This window comes from Malaya genurostris, chromosome 2 (genome assembly GCF_030247185.1).
Source record: "Malaya genurostris strain Urasoe2022 chromosome 2, Malgen_1.1, whole genome shotgun sequence".
Taxonomy (NCBI): domain Eukaryota; kingdom Metazoa; phylum Arthropoda; class Insecta; order Diptera; family Culicidae; genus Malaya; species Malaya genurostris.
In genome coordinates this window covers 197,549,232-197,576,321 of record NC_080571.1, presented here as the reverse complement: position 1 = coordinate 197,576,321, position 27,090 = coordinate 197,549,232, and the positions used below count along the sequence as shown (strand labels likewise).

Below are 27,090 nucleotides of genomic sequence, written 5' to 3'. Positions count from 1 at the left end.
ATCCGTCGACGACTTCGCCCAATAGAAATTCTAGGTGATAATGAAAGGAAACCTTAGGAAACAAACTATAACTTTACGAAAACATAGCTTATATGTTTTTTTTAATTCCTTGGGAGTCAAAAATATTTGACTTAAAATGAATGTTGGGGATTATTTTTGTCAGTAACATTGGTTTAAATAATGCCATTAACTTGGACTTCAACTTCGGACGACATCATGTGTACGACTTTTAAAACCAACCTGTTCACTATGAAAGCTTATGTCTTTTACTGCTCCTAAACCTAACCTAACTAAAAGAAAATCGACGAATTGGAAATTTCAAACGAACTTTAACACAATTTCTCAAAGACACTTAATTCCCCACAACAATCAATTGAAAACTAAAATGACTGCCTTTATGAAATAACATTGGTCTGAGCAGTAAGTTCAAAAGATAAATTACTGATTTCGTTACCCAGATGTCGTAAATTCGAGCCCAGTCCGGGAAGGATTCTTAGAGTCATTGGAATCTTAGCACTAGCCATGAAATTCAACTGTACACCGAGACTAGACTGCGAAGTTTGTCAAACTAGAGAGTCGCAATGGAATATCATTTAACTGGTACCTTCAATTTGAAGTAATCTTTTAAAAATGCTGTGTAAAGTTCGTTGACAGTAGTGTAAACAGGGAAAAAGCCTTTCCAAATGGAATTTTTGGTTGCACTATTGTTTGTGTATGGTTGTCATATGATACCGTTGAGAATAATTATGGAATTAATGATGAATAATGAACATGTGAAAATATTCATGAAACCATACGCCACCCTGATTGTTTTAAAATTTTCAATATATTGGTTCATTCCTACAAACATTCCCAGATTTTCTTTAGTTCTGAATGACTGCTACTCTTCAATTTTGATCGAATGATGAAAGATGCACATAAATGATAAAGCAACAAAAATACAACAGTGTCACTCACCTTGTTAGTGTAATTTTGAAGACGTTAGTTAAAACTTCCAATCAGTTATTTTGATACGTTTTTTTATTTCAAACAACATGCCTTATTGTTTATTATAAAAACTACCTAACCCTGTCTGTGTCAATGTGATAAAAATACCCTTCCTTAACGTATACAGATGAACAAATTTATACAATGATAACCATTCTTATACTCAAATGACCATGCGTGTTAATCCTAATGTCTTGCAATTTTTGTTTTATGAAACACAGTCGAATGTTACTCATGCATGGTGGTCGGCATCTACATGAGTGGCGATAATAGTAGCAGTAGTAGGAGTAGTAGTAGTAGTAATAGTGCTGATAGTACTATTTAAGTATAGTGCTGGTAGACACCGGTGAGGAGTGTAAATTCTGTTTTTTTCTCTATTGAATATGTTGTACTAGTTGCAAACTTTACCTTCCAGGCGCTTCAATAGTTTGTCGGAGTCGTCCTCCCGCTTGGCATCCAGACTGTCGGTATCCTGCTTAACAAACGATTGTGATATGGCTGCATCTAAAGTAGACGAATCCGGTGAGATGGCAAACTTGACCGATGCTGGACTTTTCAGGGACGATTTCGATGGAGCATGCTCCTGAAAAATTTGTGAATTGGCAAAAACCGCCATAACCTCCGGCGCCAGCATGGGGACGTTGGTTTGAATCTCGCGACGCAAATCATCCTCGTGAATCTTCGAGCTGGAATAAATTGCCGAGTGAAAAACGAAAAGGAAGAAAATTAAAACATAACAGGAAAACAAATTTAGAGACAATAAAATTATGCAGGATAGAAGAATATGAGGAAACGAGTTCTATTCTCAGGTTGGCTATTTTCACAGGCGCCGAAAGTCAGACAACCCTTTTCTTTCAAGCGTCCCCATCTGAAAAATGAAAATTTAAAAAACGCCAACGACGACGGGAACGAAGTCCTCGCGTATGGCCTGGCATGCGATGTGTGCATTCGGCAGACGCTTCCGGCATCAGACTTTGGTGAAAAAGGGATTCCCAGAATAAATATGAAACAATAACGAAATTTGCTCAACTTTTTTCAATTTCACTGCGTAGGAAAGGATTGTTGCGGTATGATGATCTCCCTCTCTTTAGTTTATATCTTTTCGAAATTGCAGCGGCATCAAATTCAATTTGCTATTATTGTTAATCTAATTCAAATGACTACAATCAAGATGCTATGGATCAATTGAAATTTAATAACAAACCAATCAACGAACTCTCTATGAACATAGTTGAAGCTCTGAACACTAGCAAGGAATATTATCAAACGTTCTACCGACTTACCTCAGCGATATATTCCGCGATATGCTCGCCGGTTGACGACAGATCGGTGCATTGTTGTTTTCTATCGATCCTTCCGGATTGTAAAATCCATTTCTGGCTTTCTTCTCTGTAATATATTCATCTTCTTCGGGATCGTAGTTTGCTGAAAAATAAAATGAAAAATTAAGTGACATAAAATAGGCGGAAACTAAAGTTCAATGTAGATCATGTAAGAAACACAATCAGCAGGGGATGTGAAATTGATTATTTTTCCCATAAATCTCAGATAAAAAAGAAGTACATATCTCAGGCTTTTTGAGCGGTATCCGAGACTTCCCGAAAATGAATAAAAATGTTTCTAATTTCAAGTCGCGAAGTTAAGCGGTTCACAGCGATAGATGATGGTAACGGTCATTTCGAAATTAACTCTCATAATAATCTTGATTGACGTATCACGGAGAAGAAGCTGGACTTATTGATACAATATTTCATTCACAAACCACATAGATCCTCTGGAGAGAAGCGCGGGAAATGGGTGGTGAACGAGACGGTTTGTTCAAGGTCTACGTAGTCTCATATTTATATGAAAATGAAAAGACTCAACACGTCGTTTTATTAGATTCAAAAATTTACATGGAAATACATTATTACATTAATCCCCTTCAGCGTTAATAATGGCTTGACACTTTCGAGGCATACTTTGCGAGATTTTGCGCGTATTTTTCTGAAAAATGCCTCCACATTTTGTGAATTCAGCGAACAAGCTGCTTCAAATTGTGTGGTCGGTTCTTCCCAAGCTTCAATGTCTTTTGAGCCCAAACATTATAAATTGGATTGGCATCGAGCGACTGAGAGGACTTGGGTCATTTTGTGACCTTTCGAGTGCGAGCACAAATAAAAACTGCTTCGAAAAGCGTACGCGGTACTCATTTTGGAAAAATGCTAAGATCGAATTGTAAACAATAGTCAGCTGATTTATTCTCGCATTGCATGAAGAACACTATTGCCCTCTGTGTTCAAAAAAGCACGCCATTCCACTTTACCGATCGCGAGTAATCGTGACCACGCTCTTATGTAACAGACTGGAAGACAAGACAGATAGGAAAAAAGGTTAAAGGTTAAAGCATTTCGGAAGTATAAATTTGCTATACGAAGAAAATCCTTTTCCTTCCCCATTATTCATCCGGTAAAAAAGATTAAGACTCGCTGTGTGGCATGTAATATCATCTTGAAGAAACACAAAATTTATGTAGACTACTTTTTTAAGTATTGCTAGTAACACTAAGTACACCAACATCCAATTTTATCGAATATCTTTGGGCGCTTCACTACGTATGAAGATCAACGGCCCAAACACCAATCGAAACATTTAATTTGAACTACGTGGACAGGATACAGAGTTATTGTTTTTGTTCTGCCCCTGACAAGGCTGAACAATATATTGGGCCGTATGAATAAAATGTAGTAAAGTCTGTTGTTTGTAGTATCTTCTCAAAAACAAAGTCGACAGAGTTTAACGCGGTTTGGTATGAATAAAAAACAAGTTCGAAGATGTAGTTAATGCTACTTCCGAATTTAAGCATTTACTGCATACCGTATCGACACAGAGCCGGAAAAGCTAGCATAAGCATTTACAAAGCAAGAAACGTACTTACATATGTAAAAATGCCACTTTTTTGATTTCTGTACTTCACTTTATCAGCAAACACACGAGTAGCAACCTCTAAAGCTACCTACCGAAAACTTGTAGTAAATACTACAGTTTGTAGCATGTTTTGACAGGAACGTGATCCACACATAGCATATTTCAAGCATGCTACGTTTTATTCATACGGCCCATTGTCTCGTTGTTGGGCTCAGTACTGTCACGATATTTTTGACAACATTCACGAACGAACGAACTATCAGTGAATGAAGTCATGATAACACTATTTGTCACCGAATCTAGATTTAGCCGAATTTCCATTATACTTTGTGAAATCGAAAATTCTTCGTTGACTTTCAGACGGGGGGATGTATTTAGAAGAAAGTCCCCGAGGGGGGATGGGTCACATGGGAGTTCTAAATTTTGGTCTACAATGACAAGACAATGAAACAGGTAGACTAATTGGCACTATAAACTAAGGACACAACACTTCAAGTGACTAGGTGCGGTTGTTCAATTGACGATGAATTCTGGGAGCTTCGGCAACAAAAGTAAAATGAATGAGAATGGGTATGCTGACAGTCAACGACCAAAAATTTAATTTTCATCTAATAATATTCGATTGAAATGAAGTTTTACCGCACTAGTTGTCATATATTTTAGTCCGTGAAAGGATTCTTAGTGTCAGTAGGATCGTAGTACTAGCCATGCAAAGGTTCTGTATGCTATGAATCGGCTGCGAAGCCTGTTAAATCAGCAAGGCTGAATTCCACATATAGAATGTAACGCCAAGACTTTGCTTTTAACCTAAAACCATAGTATAGTTTGCTCAAAGAGCACCTCATAATTACAGTCAATTATTAATATGGCCATATTAAAAAGGTGCGGGTCATTTCGCCGAAAGTCGTTTCACTGAAAGTAGTTTCGCCGAAAGTCACAGACTCATATTGTTATATACCATTCGACTCAGCTTGATGAGATCGGAAAACGACTATGTGCATGTGTGTGCACTTTGAAAAAATGACCGAACCGATATCAACTACCTTAGGCTCGTTTAAAAACTACTGTTGAATTGTGGATCAAGTTCAAAAATCAAATCGGTGATATCAGATTCCGGAGATATTTATTTATTTCATTGTTTGTGACAATCTGACTGTAGTTCACATGAAATAAAACCATATAAGGATGAAATTTTTTAAATCCGTGATATGAATCGGTTCTCTAAATTCATTGTAATGTATTTGGATGGCACTCGGAGGCATAACGATGACAGTCGATTATTAGATTCAATAGCTTTGCGACAAATCCAGCCTGTTGAATACAACGACGCCGCTGAAGAGTTTCTATATTCAGCAGCTTGCAGTGAGCAGTGGTAGATTTATCGTATATACCAGGGAAGGTTCCGCAATGCAAATCTGATGAACTTTTCGATCCTCTGGCTCCAAGTCAATTGATTAGGATGCCAAACGATTGAAGCATTCTCCAGTATTGGTCGAACGAAATATAATTGTATAAGCGACGTAACCGACAAAACGCGTTATTTTCAACCACTTGATTTTCTCAGAGCCGATTACCACATGTCTAGGCTCGTTTGAAAGCTACTATTGAATTTTTGATGAATTTCGAAAATTAAATGGTTGTGGTTTTCTGGTTCTGAAGATATAATGGTATAAGTGACGTAACCGACTAATTGCACATTTTTCTTCGGCTGAGTTTTCTCGAAGATGACTCAACGAAGGCTTATTTGAAAGCAAATAATCTCAATCATATTTGGAAGGGTTACGGCGAACATTTCTGGTTCGAGATATGTTATGTAATATGTGATGTAATCGACAAATCCCAGTGTTTTCCAATGCAACAAAATTTCTCTAAGATGATTCCGGAAAACTTAGACTCGTTTGAAAGCTACTACTAGGTTATTTGATAATAACAATACTATTGGACGAGGATGAAATCTTACAAATGTTTTAATGAAACTATTTAAATAACAAGAGAAGGGCATTATCACACCATTAGATAAATTAAGATGGGTTTTCTCATAAACACTCAGTAACCAGAAAATACCACGAACATTTGCCCGGTAGAATTTGAATCTAAACTTATAAAAGAGTTCTATTTCGAAGTTTTAGATCTCAATATCAGATTCTTTCGGAACTGAAGTTGATTGGTTCGGTTATCAACTAAAAATACTCTATTAATTGACTCAATATCGAGTCAAATTTTGAAGATTTCTTGTATGTTTTGCAACGTTACTTATAAGACTTATAAAACTTATAAGATTTATAAGACTTATCACCTTGTGATAACAGAATCGGAAGATCAATGGTATTGTACCAGACCAGGGTGAACCAGGGTCCATATAAAGACAGAAAGTATGGACGCAACCAAAAACCGCTGCCAATTCGCAATGGTTCAGAATCTGTCAATTTTTATGGCTGCGTCCTGTTGTTTACACTCTTCTATAACCACTTGTGCAGTTGTTTATTCGTTTTCATTAGTTTGTTTCGAAATGCGTGGACTTTCAGCAGAACAACGTCGAAAAATTGTGTACAAATGGTGCACAGAACGCGGACTGTCACTGAGAAAGATAGCGAAAATGGAAGTAGTAAGTGAAAAAGCCGTGCGAAATGCAATCAGGAAGTTCGGTGAGGATAACACCTTTGAGGATAAACCGAAAACGGGTCGAAAAAAAGGTCCTGCTAACCCTCAGTTGGATAAACGTATACTGAAGGCGTTCGAGCAAAAGAAGAAGGCTTCAGTTCGGAATAGGGCCAAAAAAGTGGGCACTTCGAAGTCGAATGTTCTTCGTGCTAAAGAACGTTTGAATCTTCGAACCTAAAAGAAACAACCAAAGCGTAGTCCGAAACAAGAAGCATCGATCAGGCCGATGGTTCGAAAACTGTACAATACGATTCTTGCTGGAAATTTGACCACAATATTATACGGTGCGAGAAGGGCAGGTGTTAAACCAGTCCGAGACATCGATTGAAGTCGAAAAAATTGTTAAGTAAGCTATGGTCCGGCAAGCAATTTGTAGCTTCGGTAAGATTTCGAAACCCTTCATTACCACTGCTTCAATGAACACCGAAATATACATCAAGGAATGTTTACAAAAACGACTTTTACCCATGATTCGAAGCCACAAGGATTCTGTTGTTTTCTGGTCAGATCTTGCTTCTTGCCACTACTCGAAATCAACGGTAGAATGGTATACTACCAAAAATGTCACTTTCGTCCCAAAAGACATGAATCCATCAAATTGCCCACAACTTCGACCAATTGAGGAATTGTTGGAATTTTTTTTTTTTTCATAAATACGTTTATTTCATAGGCAATATACATAAGTTTTTCTTCGCCGTGGCATCCACAATACATAGTAGTTTAAACCTAATACATTTCGAATATCATATTAGTATGTTGGTACTCATTAGTTAATCTAAACACTGTTTTTATCAAGCGAGTTGCTATTTTAATTACATTAAATAAAATACATTTATTTTGTACATGATCTTATAACTATTTCAGGATTGTTTGTATCAGTTCACCACTTATATTCAATATCCTATAGTTGGCTATTGGTTGAACTCATGGAAGAGAAAACAGTTTAACATAAAATAAAATTTAAATTGGAACTCCAATGGATTTAATGAAATGATAAAGAAGTTTCATGTATGGAAGGTCACGACAAGCAAGAATGTCGCGAACTGGGACATTGGATAGTCTACCTTGGGTACGCAAGGAATTTATTAGTTGAGATCTGACATCACGAAACTCCACGCATGTCCAAACAACATGGTCAATATCGCGGTAACCTTCGCCGCAAGCACAATGATTAGTCTCGGAAAGTCCAATTCGAAGGAGATGTGCATCTAACGTGTAGTGATTGGACATGAGTCTGGACATCACACGAATGAAATCTCTACTCACATCCAGTCCCCTGAACCATGCCTTTGTCGATATTTTAGGAATAATTGAGTGCATCCACCGACCCAGATCATCTTTATCCCAAGAAGCTTGCCAGCTGGCAAGTGTTCTTTGGCGAGACGCGCTATAGAATTCGTTGAAAGCAATCGGTCTCTCATAAATTTCACCCTCAATAGCACCACGTTTGGCTAAAATATCGGCTCTTTCATTGCCTGGAATGGAGCAATGAGCCGGAACCCAAACTATTGTGATTAGATAATTATTATTCAATATGTCGTTCAGACACTGTTTTATTTTACCCAAGAAAAACGGTTCATTTTTGCCAGCAGCGTTTGAGCGAATGGCTTCAATTGCACTCAGACTATCTGTGAAGAGGAAATAATGGTTTGGAGATAATGTGACGATTACATTCAAGCTATAATGAACTGCTGCTAACTCTGCTATATAAACAGATGCAGGTTCTTGAAGCTTGAATGAGGCCGAAACATTATTGTTGAACATACCAAACCCTGTCGCTTCTTCCATTCGCGATCCGTCCGTGTAAAACATTTTCTCAGAGTTAATATGCCTGAACTTACTTGAAAATATTTTTGGGATTTCCATAGAGCGTAGGTGGTCCGGGATTCCACGCACTTCGCGCTGCATGGATGTGTCGAAAAATAAAGTTGAGTCAGGTACATTTAGGAGGCTGACACGGATAGGAATATATCTTGAAGGGTTGATTTCCTGTGACATATGGTTAAAATATACTGTCATGAATTTTGTTTGAGATCGAAGCTCGACTAGTCGTTCGAAATTATTAATTACCATGGGATTCAGCACATCACATCTTATTAGCAGGCGTGATGAAAGCTCCCAAAATCGATCTTTTAATGGAAGAACTCCCGCCAGAACTTCAAGACTCATTGTATGTGTCGAATGCATGCAGCCTAAAGCAATTCGCAAACAACGGTACTGAATTCGCTCAAGTTTGATAATATGAGAATTTGCAGCGGAACGAAAACAAACGCATCCATATTCCATCACTGAAAGTATCGTTGTCTGATACAATTTTATTAGATCTTGCGGATGAGCACCCCACCAAGACCCTGTTATTGTTCGAAGAAAATTTACTCTTTGTTGGCATTTCGTTATCAGATACCTAATGTGTCCTCCCCACGTGCATTTGGAATCAAACCACACCCCGAGGTATTTGAAAGTCAAAACCTGTTCGATTATTCTTCCCATCATATGAAGCTGAAGTTGCGCGGGATCATGCTTTTTTGAAAAGACGACCAGCTCTGTTTTCTCCGCAGAGAATTCGATACCAAGATGAACAGCCCAAACGGACAATTTATCTAAGGTATCTTGCAATGGTTTTTGCAGATCAATAGCTTTGGATCCAGTAACTGAAACCACGCCATCATCTGCCAATTGTCTTAGTGTACATGGGGTTACTAGACAGCTGTCAATGTCATTCACGTAAAAATTATAGAGGAGCGGACTGAGGCATGAGCCTTGCGGGAGACCCATGTAGCTAATTCTGATTGTTGCCAAATCGCCATGTGAAAAATGCATGCGTTTCTCTGACAAAAGGTTGTGCAAATAATTATTTATAACCGCTGGGAGTCCATGTTGGTGGAGCTTGTCTGAAAGAACATCAATGGAAACTGAATCAAATGCTCCTTTAATGTCTAAAAATACAGATGCCATTTGTTGCTTTTGAGCGAAGGCAATTTGGATGTCAGACGAAAGTAATGCAAGGCAATCATTCGTCCCTTTATTTCTACGGAAGCCAAACTGAGTATCTGACAACAAACCGTTCGTCTCGACCCAAGTGTCGAGACGTCGTAGAATAATTTTTTCGAACAATTTTCTGATGCAGGACAACATCGCAATGGGTCTATATGAGTTGTGATTGGAAGCTGGTTACCCCGGCTTTTGAATGGCGATAACTTTCACTTGTCTCCAGTCAGGTGGAACAATATTTTGCTCAAGAAACTTGTTGAACAATTCCAACAAACGTCTTTTTGCGAGGTCGGGCAGATTCTTCACCAAGTTGAATTTAATTCTGTCCAATCCAGGAGCGTTATTGTTACAAGACATGAGTGCTATGGAAAATTCCATCAATGAAAAGGGGCTATCAATGGAATCATCATTTGAAGAAGACTCCCTAACAATGCTATGCGTAGGAACGGAATCTGGACAAACTTTCCTCGCAAAATCAAATATCCATCGATTCGAGTACTCCTCACTCTCATTTCCTACGTTACAAATTGTTGGAATTAACGAAGGCACATCTTAGGAAACATGTCTCGGCAGCCGAAACCATTCAACAGTTCGAAAAAGATTGGAAAAAAGTGTCAAAACTTGTCGCCAAGAAGTCTGTACGGAATTTAATGAGGAACGTTCGCAAGAAGGTGCGCCAGTTAGTCTACAATGGCTAAGTAGCAAATGTTGAGAATAATATTCTGTTGTTGTAGTCTAATATTATCAGTATATCGAATAAAATTTGAATATCTAACACTTGTGAATTATTTACAGCGAAATCAAAGTGCGTCCATACTTTCTGGGACAGTCTTTAGAATGTAAAACTAGGTTCATTCAAAATAAAATTTTTAACAACATCTGACTTTTCTAGCCTTCATCATAGTTTCTTTTTTTAATGATAACAGGTTTCTTTTTTTTAATGATAACAGCACAATAAAACTTACCAATCGTTTCATCATAGCAAAACCGTTCCTCAATGCAGCTCCAATAGAATTCCTCCCAGCAACTGTAAATAAAAATGCACAGAATTATTGCGATGTGTGATGTACATGATGTAGCATATATTTAAATAATTTTTACAAGCTGAGAGTTGGTGCAGTAGTAGATCGATAATACCAATCTATTGTCGTAGCGTATGTTACAAGTCCCACGTTTTGTAGCCCATGAAGGTTTATTTTATTTAGCGAAAAATCTGTTATTCTTTCTCCTTCCTCCAATGACAGACAAATGGACATTATTGCACAATTGTCGAACAATTTTTTAGCGGAATCGCCTCATATTTAGACATCCCAAGCAACCAGAAGTTCCACTATTACTTAAAAAATCCACTTTCTTGCTGCTTAAAAGTACACGCGGAACTTTTGAGAACTTGAAAGTACAGAACAAGTTCCGCTTGAACTTTCTCGCTGCTTAAGAGTACGCGTATTACTTTTGGTAACTAGAAAATACAGAACAAGTTCCGCTGCATAGAAGCTGAAAAATGTATTGCAGCTTAGAAGTTCGTTCGGTTGCGTCGCCCGAACTTTCAAGTGTGGATAATTACCTAAAAATGGGCTGCTTAGAATGCTATTGATGAACCTTGAGAGCTGCTTAAGCCAAATCAGTCCCTTTTATCCGAACTTTTGGTTAGTTGGGATTGTACTCGATTTTATCACAATTCGTTGATTGAAAGTCGAGTAATCGGCATAATAACATGGCGACTCTACTAATGAGATGACTACTAGTACAATAACCCTACAAGTTCCGATTCCAAAATCACGAGTTTTTTGGAGCGGTGCACAGTGGTTCGAATCAATAAAAACGTGGACATAAATCAGTAACTGCCAAACCGTTCTTTTAATGCATATAGTTGCTTTTAAGAAAATTTTTACAAATATATACCGCGTAATTTGATTCTATCCCTAATTGTTCATGGCTTACTTTGACAAAAAATATAACCATAACTTTTTTTTCTGAAGAGATAGAAATTTTACTTTGTCAAACATACCAAAATTATAGATCGCACCGTTTCGGATATACAAAGCGTTTTCATGGCAACCCCCCTAAAATCAGTTTTTTATTCATAACTTGTTTCGAGTTATTTTTTAAGCATACTTTGTTTGGAATAATTGTAGAAAATAAAAAATCCCATATTTTTGTTGAAGGTAGTGCATAGGTTTGTTGTTTCCTGGCAAAGTTATACAACATTTTACCTTTTTTTACCTATGATAAATCCTTATACCGAAGCGAAATATGCAACTTTATGCAGCTGAATTTTACAAAATTTATAGGATAAGATATACTCAATACTATAGAAAAAAACTAAGTGGAACTCGATGGAACTTTTTTTAGGCCTTTTCAAAGTTAGTTTTAGTTATTGAATTATGACAACCTCCTTAAAACTACTTTTCTAATCATAACTTGTTTTAAGTTAGTTTTTTCTACATACTTTATTTGGAATAATTGTAGAAAATATAAAATTCCATAATTATGTAGAAGGTAATGCATAGGTTTATTTTTTTCTGGAAAAGTTATATACCATTTTACCTATTTTTACCTAGGAAACCTTGTACTGAAGCGAAATATGCAACTTGATGTAGCAAACATTTACAATACTTATAGGAAAATATAGCTCACAGCGCTTTTTAAAAGCAGCTCACCAGTTCACCGCACCGGTAAGCAGGGGTGCCAGGTTCACAGATTAATCTGTGTTTCACAGATTTTCAACCTTTTTCAAAAATAGCACAGATTTTCACAGATTCTGAAATCGGTCATAGATTTTTAAAATTGATCACAGTTTAGCACCAAAAACTACAGAGCGGTAAGAAATAGTCAGAGTATTTCGATGGTCACAGATTTTTAAAAAAATTACTTGGCATCCCTGCTGGCTCTTGAAGAGCGAGTTATAAATTAAAAGAAATGTGTACATGAGCTTTTGTTCGTTCTTCCAAATGTGTATCTATCCTTCTTTAACAGATTGAATGAGCCATTGTCAATAAGAAATCTAACCTCTCACTCAGTAGGCTAAGGTACATTCAAGGATGCCACTTTTGCAGATATTCTCAAATATGACATAATAATAATTCGCAGACAAGGTAGTTCGCATAGCATTGTTTTTTGTACATCAATGATTTCGATCATGCATATGAAAGCAAAAAACGGCACTCGAAACAAACCTTCGGTGCAATCTTAATGAGCTGATGAGCTGATACATTGAATCAATTTCCTTTAGTGAGCTGATCGGTTCGGTTTTCTTCAAAATGAGATAGAAATTTTTTTTTTTTGTGAAAAAATAATTATTTTTATTCAAAATTTGTACTACTCCCTTAACAAAAATTAAGGTGCCACTTTCAAAAGAACCGTAATATATTGTAAAAATTCTTCGAAGACACGTTAGCTCTTAAAAATCAGTGAAAGTCAGTACAAACTTTTGACCATGTTTTTCCAGTTTTGGACCAAATCTAAATCTAATTTTATTTCGATCATTGTTTTGGTGAAAATATGGGAAATTTCATGTCGCTTGCATATTTAAGCTCATCGTAAAAAAAAATTATCATAATTTCTAAGTTTTTCATTAGTCAAAGTCAGAAAATTCTCTACAATAACCGTAGATTTCTTCCAAATGGCTGAATATTTCTTCCAAGTTGGAATAGTTCAACAGGTATGCTATGGAGGTTAGTGAGCAGAAAACTCTCTTCGGCTTTAGCTCGGTGTCCGGTTCCGGAAGCATCGAAAATAGTAGTCAAAAACTCAAATAATGAAACTTACATTTAATTTTAAGGCTACAAGCCAATCTTTATCAGTAAGATTCAGGTAAGAGAATTAACGGTCCCATATGCAGCTAATGAATTTGCTTTGGAGGCGACTTAGCTCACCTGTAAATTTCATATTCTACCCTGTGCTGTGTTTCTATCTAAGCAAGCAATAAAGCTATGTAATTTGCAGTTTCATAAGTACACACGTGTCATGGCAAATCTGCAGATTTCTTATATAGTGCTGTAGACATTGTTTGTTGCGAGTTTTGAAAATCGAGTTTTTCGTCAAAATTCACAGACTTGGTAATTTTTTTTTGCTCACCAAGTCAGTTTTATATATTAAACTTTATAGCCTGCAGACATTTTTTCGAATTTCCAGACTTTTGAAACCCTTTTTTATGTGTAATCTGTCCGAACATTTATTCACCTATCAATATCGATTTTCTAAAAACTGGGCTGAGCTGAGCTGAAGTAGATGGCCAGAGTTGTACATCATGGTAAACCAAATGAGTGAAAATACACTATGTACAAAGAAAGTAATGCTTGAAAGAAGTAAATTATTCTCACTCAGAACATTCCATTAAACGGTCAATAACGACGCCGACCACGATCAATGGTTGTGTTGCCGAGGAAGGGAAGGAATGTTAGTCCGATACTTGTTATTTCTAGAGATCGTGAGTATCACTGCATCTCCACGAGTACTATAGAAAAAAAGTATTGGTAGGGATAGGAGAAAACCTGCATGTGTTGTAGTGAAACAATCTCAACAGAATCCCTCTCAGCAGGCGGTTCTATTTTGTTGGTCGTTGAGCGCTTATTGAACGACATACTGCACGAAATATTCGTTCAGTTTGCTAGAACGGTTTGTTGTTGTTTTTTCTCTTGCAAAAATAGTGTGAAATCTAGGTATTACCTTAATATAGAAAGAAGATTTGTTGTTATTCTACGTGAAGTAGAAGTATTGTACACGTATGTAGTGTTAGTTTAAAAAAATAAGTGGAAAAAACTTCAGAAATTCTCCAGTAAAACTAGTCCAACGGGGCTCCAACTCCTCATTTTAAAAATTGGCTCAAGAATGGTCCTCTGTCTTCCGGGTTTGTTGAACGATAAAAATGGCATACGGTTCAACGGTCTGTTTCAAAATCGGCAAACTAAGAGGGAAAGTACGGTGCACGAAGCGATTGATTTCGGGAATTCGTTAAAATCGACAGTTGGCAATAAGAAGTTCAGTCATATCATTCATCTATTATTATTTCTTATGATTTTCACGATAAATAAGCATTTTGTTAATGATATATCAACCAATTAAACCATTAAAAACACTATCAAACCATTAAAAACACTATCAGAACCTTTTTAAACCTGATTATTGATCAGCCCATTAGTAACATTCAAACGACTCTAAGCTTCAACCACCAACATCTTAGAGGAAATTTAACACCATTATACCATCATATCGATAGTCCAATGACAAAAGGGCTTAACTGTAAATGAGAGACTCTCTTTGTTTACTTTCGCTTTTTAAAATTACGGAGTCATTACTGTAACGTCTTGAAAGTTTCCAATATTCAACGAAAGCATGTGGTTTAAACTCGAAAGTTTTGCGAAGAGCAGGGCGTCAAATATTAAATCAATCCACTATACCGTGAAAGAAAAAGTAAATAAAGAGAAACTGTCATTTGCAGTTAGGCCTTTTTGTCGTGGGACTATCGATATCTTTTACGCCGAGAATGACAGTCATTTGATCTTCAAACTTAATCGATGAACCAATAGTAGCTTTTAAACGTGGAAAACAGTTAGGCCAAACTAATTCGGTCCATTTTTTTTGGGTCAAAAATGCGCTTATTTCAAAATAAAAATTCAAGAATTTAAAGAATAACCGAAGTATGGTCCATCGCTAGTTACTAATTTTTCAAACCTCTCAGGCAATTTTCGAATTCCATCTCGAAAAAATGTCTCTTGTCCATCTCGGCAAAATGTTCCACTTGAACGTTCCCAAATATTTTTTCACGACTTTTGCGACATAAGGAAGTTGTTGCAGGAGAATAAATTTATCATGTCTTTGCATATATTCCGGCCGTTCTTCTCACGGCTTAAACGCATCAATTGCAGCCTATACCGATCGCCTATTCTAGTATCGCCAAGTTGTAGCAGCTCATAGTACACAAAACCCTTTTGGTTCCACCAGAAGCATAACATGACCTTCGAACCATGAATATTCGGCTTTGGTGTTGATGTTGAGATCGATGGCAACAATTGACCGGGTAAATTTTCTTCATAAGTTTATCATAGAATATCCATTTTTCATCCCCTATTCTTTGTTGCCTTTGAATCAGCAGCTCGCAAATGAAAAATCGTCTTTCGATGTCTCTTGGTTTTAGTTCATAAAGTACACAACTGTGCTCCTTTTAAATCATACCCCTGGAATTTAATTGTATAGACTGCTTTTTGAGTCACTTCCAATGATTCTGCAAACTTCTCTTGCGTTTGACTCGGATCTTCATCGAGTAATGCCTCCAACTGTTTGTCTTCGATTTTTTTGGTGTTGTCCAGAGCGAGGCTTGTCTTTACCGCAGCAATCTCCTTTCTCAAAAAGTCGAAACCATCCCCTACATGATTTATCAGTTGGAGCGTTATCACCATAAACATCCACAGGCATTTGATGCGCCTCAGCTGCACTTTTTTCCAATTAAAACAAAATACTAAAACCTCCCGCAAATGCTGCTTAGTTAACACAGTGAAAAACAGATTTTTTTTCAAACCCGAAGCAATACGAACTAAATATGAATGACAGATGTCTAACATCCTAAAACTATCGACATCAGCTATTACTGTTCAAAATTCATAACAGCTAGAGCCATCTTTTGAAAACGGAGCGTACTAATTTGTACTCTCAATGCCAGTATATCTCTGCAACCGAACTTGTTGAGATTGATTCAACCAAGTCCGAGAGAATTGAGCAGTGAAAAAAATCTTTGATTGAAGCTCTTACGCGCATATACACACAGATTGATATACCGAAATATTTATAAAGATAATATTGCTGACGAATCGCCATATGAAAATCTGTCCACTAACTGTACTGATTTAGTATTATCACCTGTGTTCGGTACTTCGATCGAATGGAAATTTTTCGTATTCTGTATCTCAATCGAGTTCGTGTTTTCTATACAAAAGTGTATCTCGATCGAATTATAGATTACAAATTTTCACATTCGATTGAAGTATTCCGAATCGATCGAAATACAGAACAGAGGTGAATATATTTGTCTTGTAATTTTCACCTGCCGCTTTCACGTACCAAGCTAATGCGATTGTATGAATTTTAATGTACCATTGAGCTGTCAAGAAGATATGTGCTTCTGTGGCTCATTAAATAATCGAACGTACATTGTGATGTAATAATTCCAGATTCAATTCCCAGTCGTTAACGGGTTTTGTTTTGTTTTGTATTATATTTGAATTCAAACTATGTAATTTTCAAACCCCTTGTAAAATTCCTTTGTAACGAGTGTTTTAGGAGGTTTGATTTTTACAATAAGGATTACTGTATTATCTGAAAGATACAGAGCCATTATCAATGACTTTTTGTTGCCAAATCAAGATATGGATGTGCACGAAACGTGGTTTTCGCAGGATGGTGCCACTTGTCATATTGCGGCCGAAACAGTCGACTTATTGAATTGGCCATTTATTTTTCATAAAACTTTTATTTTGGCTCATTCGCTTAACGTTGCCGTTATTTTTTATTGCTGGATCTTGTTGTCATCTTCTTTCTTGGTGGAGAAGCGTTTTCATGTTTATCCAGCGAATGAAGAGGGAACAGTGGTTCGTTAGCCACGCTCCCGTCCATTTGTTCGGTGTCACTGTTGTTGGTGGAATCATCATTATTGCTTACATTTGTCCAAGCGTTGGGTGCGTTGTTAGTTGTAGTTGGGGTACCTTGTCCTACATATGGTAAAAATGGTTTCGTTGTGGAGCTAGCTTCAATGTTGTTGGTGGCTGTCTCCGATGTACTGGAGTGTTTTTGGGTTGGTGTGCCGGGAGCGCTGCTGTCCTTTGGCACAGATGTCTTCTTGTTCAGTTTTACACATGGCTTACCATAGTGAACAGCTTTTTGGCAATATTGATATGTGGCCATCTGATTGTCATAGGCAACAAGTGATTTGCACGGAATTCTTGTGTTTTGGTCGAAATTCATATAAGAAGATATAGCCTTCTTCAAGCGCCTGCGTAACAAACATACACCATTTAGAATACCTGGGAAAAAGTTCATGCACTTTTCTTTTTTGATGGAATGAATCCCTCAGTACTGCGACATAGTTTTGCGAATATAAGGATCGCAAACGCTAGAGGGTAGATCATGCACACGCAATATTATAGCACTATCTTCCATATACAGTGGTAAGTTGTACTTGATGCTTTCATGCTTCATATAGTGCGCATTGTTATTGTTTTTGGCAAATTGATTTGCATCCAACTCTTTATAAAACGGGATGTAAACAATATTATTTATCTTGTTGGATTGAAGTAAATGAACACGTTTGATATCAAGATGCATTTGCTCCTTAAGCAAACCACCTTCCAGTTTTCATACCAAATGTCGAATTTTGCATTGCCTGAAGTCAACAATAGTTGTATTCTTTTGTAGTGGCGGTAGCTTTTGTTCGTTTTGTTCACTCATTTCGAGATCGTTCCATTATTCACTACACAATACTGTACTTGGTTTCTTCCGTCCCGAACGAGGGACTTTTATTGACTAACTTAGATGAGATGTGAACAGGGATGTCAGGTCATTGTTCCAAAAATCTGTGATCAAGCCAAAAACCTGTGCACCTTTCCCGTACCATAATAGCTGATCAGAATCATTTTGATGAGCAAAAAAAACAGGTCTCACTACCCAACCGCTCTATACCTTTTTACTCAATCGCTCTGTACTTTTTGGTGCTAAACTGTGATCGATTTCAAAAATCTGTGATTAATTTCAGAATCTGAAAGTTGAAAATCTGTGAAACACAGATAAATCTGTGAACCTGGCATCCCTGGATGTGAAAGCGAACTGAGGGGGGATACCAATATTCTTTGTGTCATTACTAGGGATGTCGGAAATTTCAAATTACTCGATTATTCAATAATCGAGTATAATTTTGAAACTAGTCGATTGAAATTTGTTCGATTATCTGGGTTATTAATCGATTACTCGATTATACATTCGATTATTACTATGGGATTTTTTTAATTATTCGATTAGCTCAATAATCGAATATTAGTTTTAAGCTATTCGATTGAATATTTCTCGATTATCTGGGTTATTAATCGATTACTCGATTAATCGATCAATATTACGACATCCGTAGTCATTACTGAAATACGCCCTCAAATGTTTGAAAAAGTGGTCTAAAATTGGAGAAAAAACCTTTGTCTATTTCATAATTTGGCAAGTGCTTTAATTAAATTTCAAATCAGCAAGCTCTCAAATTGTCTTTTGTCGTGGATGTCATTTGTTACAGCTGACTCAAAGCAGATTCTTTCAAACTGTGTGGGTAATCTGGAATAACATTACAAAATCAAAGCCGCGGACCAGTTGAAACGTATAATCGCCATCTGGAAGACACTAGTGCCATATTTAATCCACCGACCATTGCCGATCGCCAGCTGCAGACTGAATCTACCACAATCAACCATTGCGACCGGAATTCGCCACTGCCCTAATGTTAGTACCCTAGTTTTAAGTTAGTCGTTAATTAAAATTAGAAAATGACCTTGGCATCTTAGAGCTAAAGCAGTGTGCCTTTAAATATGTTACTATTGAATAAAAAAATACAAAATCAAAGCTTCAAACCTTCAATTTGATCCAATTCTAATAGTAATAATAATCATAACAACCATAGAAAAATAAAGGCCGTTATCAAATAGCCATTTGTAAAATATATAAATAGAACATTGGGACGGTTTAAACGCACCCAAAAAAATCGGAAGAAAAACTTACCTTTGACAACATCGGCACATTTTAAAGGATAAAAAACACCATATATAGTATGCTAAAAGCAACAACAATTAAATCAATAGACGCAACGTAACAATTTCTTTTGTCGATAAAAGTAACCAACTATCACAGGCAGGATTTTAGCAATTTAAGCACTAGCACAAATTTGCACACCTCAGCATCGCCTCAAAGGCACAGTCACATTGTTTGAAAATGCTGATTCGATGTTTATTTTTCTTATTTTCTTTTTCTTCGATTGTGACTGGCTAGTCGCATTGTATCAGTTTGCTAACATTGCGTTGATCCACTCGCATCCAGTTCGAACAGTCCTGAAAGAAAAAAAGATTGATGAGAAATCGTTAGAGATTTTATTGTTTGGAATAAGGTATATTGATTAGAGGAAGAGAAACTGATACCCACATAATTTTCTAACAAGTTTTGATTTCCTCAAATAAAATTGTAATCAAACAGATCCTCTATGTTCCATTACTATAGAGAATGACACTAACTGATGAGCGGCCTATTTGTTTTTATTTTTACCCCACGGTAAAAAATATCCGATAGCGGTAGCTTTGTGTAACCACAGAAGATAACAAACTGATACGTCCTTTTCCAAGCTATGATAAGATAATTTATGCGTAAATGTTTGTTCCCGTTCAGAAGGTTATAACGAAAAGTTGCCTAAATTTGTGACCATGTTTGATATAATAAAATCACTAAGTGGCAGGAATCCATTATATTACGGAAATTATGTTCTACGGATTCTTGTTAGCAAATTACCGTTTATATTTTACACTAATGCTTCGTAGGATCGAAATAAAAATTAATAATGTGCCTCCGACCTTACAAAAAACTGTTCTGAATGCGTCCGGTCATATGCACCACCTACAATATAAACACGTTTTGTAACGTGGGAAAATTGTACCTGGTTAGAGTTGATTAGAAAATCTACTACGGAACATGATGAGTGAGTGATTTAGTTTGAAACGCACCAAGCATGTAACACTATTTATATAATATATAATATATTTGCTACTTGACTTCTTATAATGTCAGAAGTCCAGTTTATCTTTTCAATTCGAATAAAATGTGTTAAGAAAACAAATTAATATATTAAATCAATGTATGTCGTTCAATCAGTAGAATCTTCCATCCCGCACTGCCGTAGATCAGCTGGAATTACTAGACCTTGACCAACCGACATAAAAGTGATGTTCATAGTTGCTACGGCTTACAACTGTTTTGAACTTGATCTTGATGTAATATCTAATTGATGGGGAAACACACACCTAGTAGCGCACGGTGTGATGAATTTCTATTCGACCGCTCGAACAATGCCTGGCGTAAAACGAATGTAAAATATTACGCCGTGAGTTGCATGCTAGTCAGGCTTCATTAATTAAAAGGGCTAGGGCCATATAAGTAGAAATACTCACCGAATATTTTCGTCTTGCAATTACAATACTTGCTGATTCTAATGTTAATTTTAATCAGATCACATCCCTTGCCGCACCTCAATTCAGTTCTAACATCAAAATATTTGTCAACAGTATTTTCAATGGAATATAAAAATAAAAAATGCTGATTCAAACTCTTGTTTCAACTTGATCTCTTTGTTTCCCTTTCTATTAAATGAAGAGAGATATTTTCATTACGATACAACGACAGTTGAGTTACCACTGGTTCACTAATCGCGTTCTTGCTAATTTCGAGAACGAACTCACATTTTTTTTTCCTTTTTGTTTAATTTGAGATAATGTTTGCAGATTTGGGTACATTACACTTTGTTTTTATTGATGCCAAATAATGTTTACCTCGATGATAAAAGCGTTTTATGGTCAGTATAAAAACTTTTTGTGGCAAAGGTCAAAATTGAATAAATTTTGAGCAAAACTAGTTTAGAGTGTAATGTTTACATGTGTATAATTTTGTCATAATTTTTCAAGTGATTCTAGAGATGCCTTTCAAGTGATAAGTGCTTTGCGTCGGCATCTTAGAGCTTAAGCAATGTGCCTTTAAACTTATATTATAAAATAAAAAAAAGTGAGAAGTGCTTCGACAAAAATTGTAGAGCGCCGTCGTGAAAAGTCCAGTCCAGTTCCACAGGTGGATTGCGAAATAGTTGGGAATCTACAATTCAGCCAAATCCCGTGTGGTAAAATAGTTCAAAAAGTCATCAACGACCCAGTGGCGAGCTGGCAGAGGCATAGAAGCGAAGTAATGCAAGCATATCAACGCAAGAAATATTTAGGGATTACCTCAGTAGAATCGGCCGGACTTCATGCCTCCAAGATAAGGAAGGTGCGCCTAACAGAAACGATAAACAGGACCAGTGGCCAAATTCCACGCCAGGCAGCTGTCATTGGTTAATGCATCCGAAATTCAGATGCCAAGCTAATTTCAGACGCAGGTTCTGCTTGAATGTTCCGGAGAGGTTCCATAAAGAGAAGGTTTGCCACGGAGTACTTGAAGTGGCAGGCGATCTATGAGTGCAGTAAATTCAGCAAGCCATGCATAACAACCGGCGACTGCTTGAATTCCTTATATGCGATCTTTGAAAGTGTGTTTTTTGTCATACGTTAAACCTAAATATTTTGTTTGATCAGACCATGCCGATTTCAAACGAATCATGATTATTAAGCTTCTTTGTAGGCGACTACAGATCACTCGTAGATTTCTGCCTATTTCTAACAATCAACGAGTAGATTTGGGAAAAGGCGACACTGATTATAGATTGTATCAATTTGTGACTTTTCCTTTATCAGTGTAATACGGCTTTAATACAGATTTCAGACAAAATTTCATGATAGTTTATAGGGCATGACTACTTTCATTTGAATATAAATTTGTAAAAATCGGCTCACTCAAACTTCCCTTCCGTGGTTGATGGGCTTGACGGTATTGCAAACATCATCAGATACAATCAATTTGCGTTACAATTTGATGAAGATATGTGTTACAGTTTTTAGCTTCATTTTTGAGTTAAATGAATAAGATATGGAACGACTTGAATAAGATGTTGATTGCATTACGCTCCAACATCCGGGGTTGGAGATGCCGGTAGGGCTTAACTGAGCTTTGCTTTATGTTTCATTTTCATACTACCGGCCCTTATTACTAGTGTAAAGTGGAAATTAAGTGGAATGCACGTATCCCAATTGGGTTTCACACGATGGCAGCAGATGAACGGTAAATTAAATAAAAGTTCATCTTTGACGTTTATTGGTGGTTTGTGTACCATAGAATACAGTGGAATGAGATGTAATATTGTAAAATAGAATAAAGTAATATAGAGTGAACATGTGAGCAAACCACTTATAGCTGTCAAACGATGTTCATCCAATTTATTTTGTAAGGATGTCTGATGGGAGAGTTGATGTGTGAGTGAAATTTAAGAGGAAGTTCATGCAAGAACGGTAATAAAGGCCACCGTTTCAGCTCAGGACTAACGATCGACCAATAGTAGAGATAAAAGTAGGGTTACGGTACCCCCTTTATCTCACCTCCATTAGTCATCTCATATACCAAAACCATTAGTTAGAGTGAGATCTGTTGTTTCTGTTTGATAGATTGACTTCTAGAGTGAGATAAATTAGAAGTATTCGCTTCGAGTTTTCGCGTCGCTATAATATCAGTATTGAACAATTTTCGAACTACTTTTTCTGCGGTATAACTTCACAAAACCGAAGCAAAGATATTGTATTAGGTTTTATCATAATTCATTGATTGGAAGTCGAGTAATCGGTAAATTAACAATATAACTTTACTAATAAGATGACTATTAGTTCATTAACCCTAGTTAAAATCTATTAGAATAGAAATAGTAACTCAATGTTATGATGTTTATATGTGTGTATGTATGTATGCAGTGTATGCAGGACTTTTTTCATTTCTCTCTAAGGGACACGCTAATGCACAAGTTTTTGTATCTCCTCCACTATGTTTTAAAGATAAAATATTGAAGTCGTTCATACCTTAAAAACATAATATCCTAGTAAAATAGAATAGTAGAACTTCTAATCAGTTTTCATTGTTGTAAAATAGTAACTTTTGTTTACAATGTAGGGTAAGGGCTCCCTATTTCATCTCATTTGTAAGGACGTCGCCTTCAAACCTCGATTTAGCCACTAAAATCACTATAACTATTTCATATTACTGCTTCATTCGCCTTGCTCTACATTGAGATTTGATTCACATTCCTTGGAAATTAAAATAATGTTCATAAAACAGCAAAAAACACTTATGAAATGTTCACTACTCTGCTCCTAATTTCATTTCAATGGATTTTTATCCATCCTATCGTTGATCCTTTATTCATTCAATAAATTAGCAATGGCGACAGCAATCAAAATGAAATATTCCACTATTACACTCTCAGGTTCAAAATGTCAGAATTCTTCTTAGAAACGGCCTAATGCCAACTATGAGACAATATACGATATTTTTAGAACCAGTTTGAAATCATTTCAACGTTTAAAATTTTTTCAGTCGTTTCCGTTACCTTTCGCTTTAAATTTAAAATTTTACTGAAAAGTTAATTTGGTGAACTTTAAATAAAAACAAAACTGTGATTGTTACTATTTATTCATTAGCCCTTCTTAAAACAAAGTGTATAGCCAGAGATGCCATTTATACAGATTTATATGTATTGTATAGATTTTTGAGTTCGCATACTGGTTTAAATCGAAGTACCGATTTTGTAAAGATTTCCTAAATTTTAAACAGATTTGTACAAGTTCATAGAAAGAAGTTAAAAATTAGACTTTTCTTTCTGAGTATCTATTAGTATTTGATTGCAGTGATTCTTTAAAAGTTTATAAATCAACGGACAAATCACATGTTAAAGTGGAAATCTTTTATGTAGATAATTGATTATGAACACTGACAAACATTTATATTAAAATTTGGAACCAATTTGAACTATTTGAAGCCATATATTTTTATAGAATATGTATTACGTTGCATAGAAAGTCTATATCTGGTCTATCTGTTCTCACTAATAAAATGATGTTAACAGATTTTATTAGTAAAAACAGATTTAACATCATTTTATTAGTGGAAACAGATAGACCAGATATAGAGTTTCTATGCAACGTAATACATATTTTCTATGAAAATATCTGGCATCTCTGTGCACAGCTGATGAAACACACACACTTCACAGCGTTATGTTGACGTATAGCGGAATGAAACCAGTGCTACTAGATTTGCCACGATGGTTATTTCATTAGTATTTAACATGCTCTTCCTGGTAATATTCGAAGCCAAAACAGTTTTATTGAAATATTAATATCAATAATATAATTAAACTAATGTCACGGATACAAAAAAACATACTTTTTGATGAGATTTTGAAGAAGAAAAACAATTTTTGTTTTGTAACATTATGAGATAACTTGGCAACTTTGCGAAACCAAATGAGATGAAAACAAAGGGCAATCAAGTGAACTAAGTGAAAAACTTTCATCTCATATTTTTAAAGATTTTTATTGTTTGTCGGGTAGTTTTTGAAGTATTAAATCGTTAATTAAACAAGCAGCAAGTGAACATTACTAATTATGAAGTCATCCAGCATTCAATGGTAGTGTAATTGTGCGAAAAAGTGATCATGTTTTGAGACGAATCGATTAGTAGATAATCAGAAACATGACGAACTGTAAATCTTGAGACGAAAATGTGTCCTAAATTGAAAAGTGAGTATATTTGAAATGAAAAAAAACGATAACCGAAGAACTTAAAATCATTTCTTTAAATAAGAAAGTGTGACAATAGCTTTTATAATCATTTTAAAACATTTCACAGTTTGGTTCAGGTAGGTTTTAAAATATTATTCATGTTCAAAGTTATGAGGTGAAGGGATGAGATGGAAATAGGAGCTCAGATGAAATAGGGAGCCGTTACCCTACGTATCAAATTTTCAAGCAGTTTCCAAATTTGGATGTTAAAAATCCCAACTTCCGTATGGATGATGACGCAAAAACAGGGAGGAAATCATCAAGATTGATATCGACATTATTCCGATTTGTTGGTCTGGCTAGTTGATGATCAAATTTATTTACGAATTTTGATTCAAAATAGAAGTTTATAGAAGCAAATCTTATCAAGAATCCAGTGTAAAACTGAAACAAGGGACTGCTGCCAGTGTGACTACTTACAAAAAAAAGTAAAAATCGGCTCACTCAAATTTCACAATAATGACAAATAAGGGCCAAATCTTAGCTTAATCACAGAGAACAGACATCCAAACTAGTATAACACATGGATCAATAAGTCCCGAGACTAAAGCAGAGATGGCGCTCGTAGTAAACCAGTAACCACGTCTTTCTAGAGTTTAGTACTTTGCTTGAAACGGGTCAAAATTTTAGGTCGATCCGACCAGAAACAGCTGAGTTATCGAGGTTGGAGTAAAGTCGTTTTGTAGTTTGTTTAAAAAATGGAAAAAACCGAGTTTCGTGTTTTGATACAACATTGTTTTTAATGGGTAAAAACACCGTGCAAGCGAAACAATGGATTGAAAAATGTTATCCGGACTCTTGTTCATCAAAAGCAACGATTTGTCGGTGGTTCGCCGAGTTTAAACGTGGTCGTACCGACACAAATGATCTTAAAAAAATGCTCCAGGGAAAAAGATTTGGCTCAAATGAGGAGGTCATCGCTGAAACTGAAGCTTATTTTGAAGCGAAAGATAATTTTTTTTATAAACATGGTATTGAAAATTTGGAAAAACGTTGGAACCATTGTATCACCCTAAAAGGTGATTATGTTGATGAATAAAAAAAAATTGCAAAAAAATGTTGTTTCCATTGTTAGTCTCGGGACTTATTGATCCATGTGTTAAGCTTTTTTTTAAAAAAAAAAGCTGTGTTAAAGCATACAAGTGAAAATTCGCTAAAAATCACCGGTGCTAGATAGATGGAATTTCATAATGATTTCGTATAGTTTTAAGCCACAAGAATATCGTATGCGAATCATAAGACCGCCTTATAAAGTCACGAAAATTGGAATTCCAATAAAAAGCCTCACTACTCATTTTGCCTGAGTGTAAGAACACATAAGCGATTGCCGGGCAACTCGATGCGCCTCTGTAGGCGAATTGCTACTTGGTGATCACTTTGCCAAACAACCCGAAAGAATTCATGAAGTCGGTAAGATTTAATTTTCAATCGACTATTGTTTGAAGGAAATGAAATTTATGGCCATTCACTTTCACCATAGCCCTTCTCATTCAATTGTCTTTTGTTGTCATATTTAATTGAAAGAGAAACGAATTGAGAAAAGAATGTTGCCCATTCGGTACGTCAGCGTACGTTGTGTGTGTTAGAGTGTGGAGTTTACTGCAGTAATTTAATGAAATGATGTTATACTGCACTGACAAGAGCTTTGCTTTACTTTTATTTTGTGTTCAATATAAAGCGCAAAAACTATAAAAAGAGCAAACAGGATAAAAACATACAAGCAAACTATGTTCTTATCCATGCGAACATGGCTTAACATCGAATACTTTATAGTATTAAGTCATATTATTCTGTCATATTATTACTAGGGTTACCACCTAGGAAGCATCTTTCGCCCAGCAGTAAATTAGAGTCATAAAAAATTGCGATTAAAGAGAGTTGCTTTTTTCTGCTTTCCATGTTATGCCGCGAATATAAAATCCTGATGCTGAAGTCGTTCTTGGGAATTTATTACACTCTATTATTTACACTTTTTAAGGAATGTTTAAAACCTTTCGAGAAGCAGGGAATAATCTAATTGTGAAATCAAATATGTTGTATAACATTTCGATAAAATTACTCAAAAACA

General features: G+C 36.0%; 1 protein-coding gene across 6 annotated transcripts in view; it reads right to left on the bottom strand.

Annotated features, from left to right (window-relative positions):
* LOC131426933 (uncharacterized) overlaps positions 1-27,090 on the bottom strand; it is a 53,104-nt gene that overhangs the window by 7,762 nt on the left and 18,252 nt on the right. For 3 of the 6 annotated variants that reach the window (XM_058589718.1, XM_058589719.1, XM_058589721.1), the window contains exons 2-5: positions 19,291-19,616; positions 10,512-10,573; positions 2,271-2,412; positions 1,396-1,673 (exon numbers count right to left, since the gene is read on the bottom strand). In XM_058589718.1, the coding sequence (XP_058445701.1) occupies positions 1,396-1,673; positions 2,271-2,412; positions 10,512-10,573; positions 19,291-19,310 (502 nt within the window). In that variant the 5' untranslated portion in view covers positions 19,311-19,616. Of the gene's footprint in view, positions 1-1,395; positions 1,674-2,270; positions 2,413-10,511; positions 10,574-19,290; positions 19,617-19,707; positions 20,056-27,090 lie in introns of those variants that run through there. The other 3 variants (XM_058589722.1, XM_058589720.1, XM_058589723.1) reach the window with 3 other exon arrangements.